General features: G+C 50.7%; 1 protein-coding gene across 1 annotated transcript in view; it reads left to right on the top strand.

Moving 5' to 3' along the window:
* The window catches only part of LOC130587983 (transmembrane protein 39B-like), a gene marked incomplete at its 3' end in the record, with an annotated part of 7,646 nt that overhangs the window by 1,284 nt on the left and 3,148 nt on the right, over positions 1-3,214 (top strand). Inside the window, 4 exon segments of the mRNA XM_057388942.1 lie at positions 913-1,084; positions 2,141-2,360; positions 3,010-3,135; positions 3,137-3,195. Of these exon segments, the coding sequence (XP_057244925.1) occupies positions 957-1,084; positions 2,141-2,360; positions 3,010-3,135; positions 3,137-3,195 (533 nt within the window).

Genomic DNA, 3,214 nt, shown 5'->3' with positions numbered 1-3,214 from the left:
GAGTGTCCCGGTGGGGTTTTGAAAGCCCCCGAGGGTCCCGCCGCAGTTCTGGCCGGGCCCTCAGAGCCCCCGGGGCCCCTCAGCGCTCTTTGTGTTCCCAGATTTCCATCTCACAGCTCCCTCAGAGCGCCTGTGGTTCCCTCAGCCCATTTGTGCCCCACATTTCATTCTCCCAGAGCTCCCTGGACCCCTCAGCGCTCTTTGTGTTCCCACATTTCCATCTCACAACTCTCTCAGCTCCACTGTGCCCCAATTTCCCTCTCACAGCTCCTCCAGAGCCCCTTCAGCCCCATTTGTGCCCCACATTTTCCTCTCAAAGCTCCTGAGGCCCCCTCAGCCCCACTGTGCTCCCAAATTTCCCTTTTACAGCTCCTGCAGAGCCCCCTCAGCCCCATTTGTGCCCCACATTTCCCTCACAGCTCCCTGAGAGCCCCTGTGACCCCCAAAATTTTCCTGCAGCCCCACATTTCCCATGGAATTTGGGTTATCCCATTGAATTTGGGTTATCCCGTGGAATTTAGGGTGGTTATCCCATGGGATTTGGGGTTATCCTATGGAATTTGGGTTATCCCATGGAATTTGGGTTATCCCGTGGAATTTAGGGTGGTTATCCCATGGGATTTGGGGTATCTTACGGACTTTGGGTTTTCCCATGGAATTTGGGGTGTCCCATGGAATTTGGGTTATCCCATGGAATTTGGGGTGGGTTATCCCATGGAATTTGGGGTATCCTATGGAATTTGGGTTATCCCATGGAATTTGGGGTATCTTATGGACTTTGGGTTATCCCATGGAATTTGGGGTGGTGGCTCGGGTCCATGACAGAGAAGCCAGCAATAACTAATCAATGCTAATCAATAACTAATCAATATCATTAATTACCAAACACTAATCCCTCGGTGTCTGGTGCAGTGCTGAGCCCGCAGTGAGCTGCCAGGACCCCGCAGGTGCCGGGGATGGCCGGGGGACGCCGGGGTCCCAACAGGAGCTCCTACTGCCGGACCCCGCTGTGTGAACCCGGGGCTGCCGGCGCCTCCGCGCACCCCGCGGGCTCCTCGGTCACCGGAGTGCGCTCACGGACCAGGTACGGTCATGGTGCTGCCATGGGGGGAACGGGACAGCTGGATGGGGTGATGGGGGTGGGGAGGGATTTGGGGAGTGTTCTGTTCCCAAAACAGAGAGCTCGTCCTGTTCCCAAACTTAGAGCTCGTCCTGTTCCCAAAACATAGAGCTCATCCTGTTCCCAAAACATAGAGCTCGTCCTGTTCCCCAAACAGAGAACTTGTCCTGTTCCCCAAACATAGAGCTTGTCCTGTTCCCAAAACAGAGAGCTTGTCCTGTTCCCAAAACACAGAGCTCATCCTGTTCCCCACCTTGGAGATCATCCTGTTCCCAAACTTAGAGATCACCCTGTTCCCAAACTTAGAGCTCATCCCATTCCTGTTCTTAGAGATCATGCCATTCCCCACATTTAGAGCTCATCCTATTCCTCAAACTTAGAGCTCGTCCTGTTCCCCAGCCTTGGAGATCATCCTGTTCCCCAAAACTTAGAGCTTATCCTGTTCCCCAAACTTAGAGCTTGTCCTGTTCTCTAGCCTTGGAGCTCATCCTGTTCCTGTCCTTAGAGCTCGTCCCATTCCCCAAACTTGGAGCTCATCCCGTTCCCCAGATTTAGAGCTCATCCTATTCCCCAAACTTAGAGCTTGTCCTGTTCTCCAAACTTAGAGCTCATCCTGTTCCTAACCTTAGAGCTCTCGTCCCATTCTCTGACCTTAGAGCTCATCCTGTTCCCCAAACTCAGAGCTCATCCTGTTCTCCAGAGTTAGAGCTCATCCTGTTCCCCAAACTTGGAGCTCGTCCTGTTCCCAGAACTTAGAACTCATCCTGTTCCTGGCCTTCAAGATCATGCCATTCCCCAGCCTTGGAGCTCATCCTATTCCCCAAACTTAGAGCTCATCCCGTTCCCCAGACTGCAGGATCTGTGTCCTAAATATTGCTCTGGGTGGGCRAATYCCTGCTCYCAGTCACCCTGGGWCGCTGATACTGGAAATTTCTGCTGGCCACCCAAAACTTGAGTTTCCCATTGATCTCACATCTGTGTGGGTGAGCTGGAGGACATTCCCCTGTGTTTTTCTGGCAGGAGTGGCTCGGGCACAGGGCTGTCCAGCCCCCCTCTGGCCGCTCAGACCGTGGTCCCCCTGCGGCACTGCAAGATCCCCGAGCTGCCCGTGGAGAGGAGCGTCCTGTTCGAGCTGCAGCTCTTCTTCTGCCACCTCGTCGCGCTGTTCGTGCACTACATCAACATCTACAAGACCGTGTGGTGGTACCCACCCTCACACCCTCCATCCCACACATCCCTGGTGAGCACCAGAGGGTGGCTGACACCTCCAGCCTGATTCTGAGTCACTAAACAAAAAAAATTTAAAGGTTTTGTTTGGTAAAAATGACCTTTGACCCTTCAGGGTTGCTCCTGTTTTCGGCATTTTGGGCTGCTTGGTGTTGTCTTGGAAGAGAGAGCTTGGGAGTTTATTTTGGGAGTTGATCATTTGGGAGGTTCCTGCTGCTTGATGGAAATGGAATCATTTCAGTTTTGGAAGAATTTTCAGTTCTGGAATACTTTTGGTTCTGGAATAATTTCCCTTTTGGGGTACAAATTTTGGAATAATTTTGGTTTTGGAGTAACTTCGGTTTTGGAATAATTCCGGTTTTGGACTCATTTTGGTTTTGGAATCATTTTGGTTTTGGAATCATTTGAGTTCTGGAATAATTTCGGTTTTGGAATAATTTCAGTTCTGGATTAATTTTAGTTTTGGAAAAAATTTGGTTTTGGAATATTTTCAGTTTCGGAATAATGTCAGTTTTGGAATAATTCTGGTTTTGGAATAATTTCTGTTCTGGAGTAACTTCAGTTCTGGAATAATTTTGATTTTGGAATAATTTCGGTTCTGGAATAATTCCAGTTTTGAAATAATTTCGGTTTTGGACTAATTCCAGTTTTATCCCCCACAGAACTTCCACCTCATCGACTCCAACGTGCTGATCGTGACCACCATCGTCCTGGCGCGGCGGTTCATCGGTGCTGTGGTCAAGGAGGTAAAGGCAGAGCTGTCCTTGCAGGGCCTTTGTCAATCTCTGGGGCTGTTTTTCACTCCAAACTCCTCCATCCTTGCCTGGAGAGCTCGATGATGTTCCCACGTGGGAATGGGAGGGGTGG

The sequence above is a fragment of the Malurus melanocephalus genome, unplaced genomic scaffold, assembly GCF_030028575.1.
Source record: "Malurus melanocephalus ecotype Western Australia unplaced genomic scaffold, MMel_1.1 scaffold_2948, whole genome shotgun sequence".
NCBI classification, from domain to species: Eukaryota; Metazoa; Chordata; class Aves; order Passeriformes; family Maluridae; genus Malurus; species Malurus melanocephalus.
The sequence above is the reverse complement of the archived record's forward strand: the minus strand, read 5'-3'. Positions and strand labels throughout refer to the sequence as shown.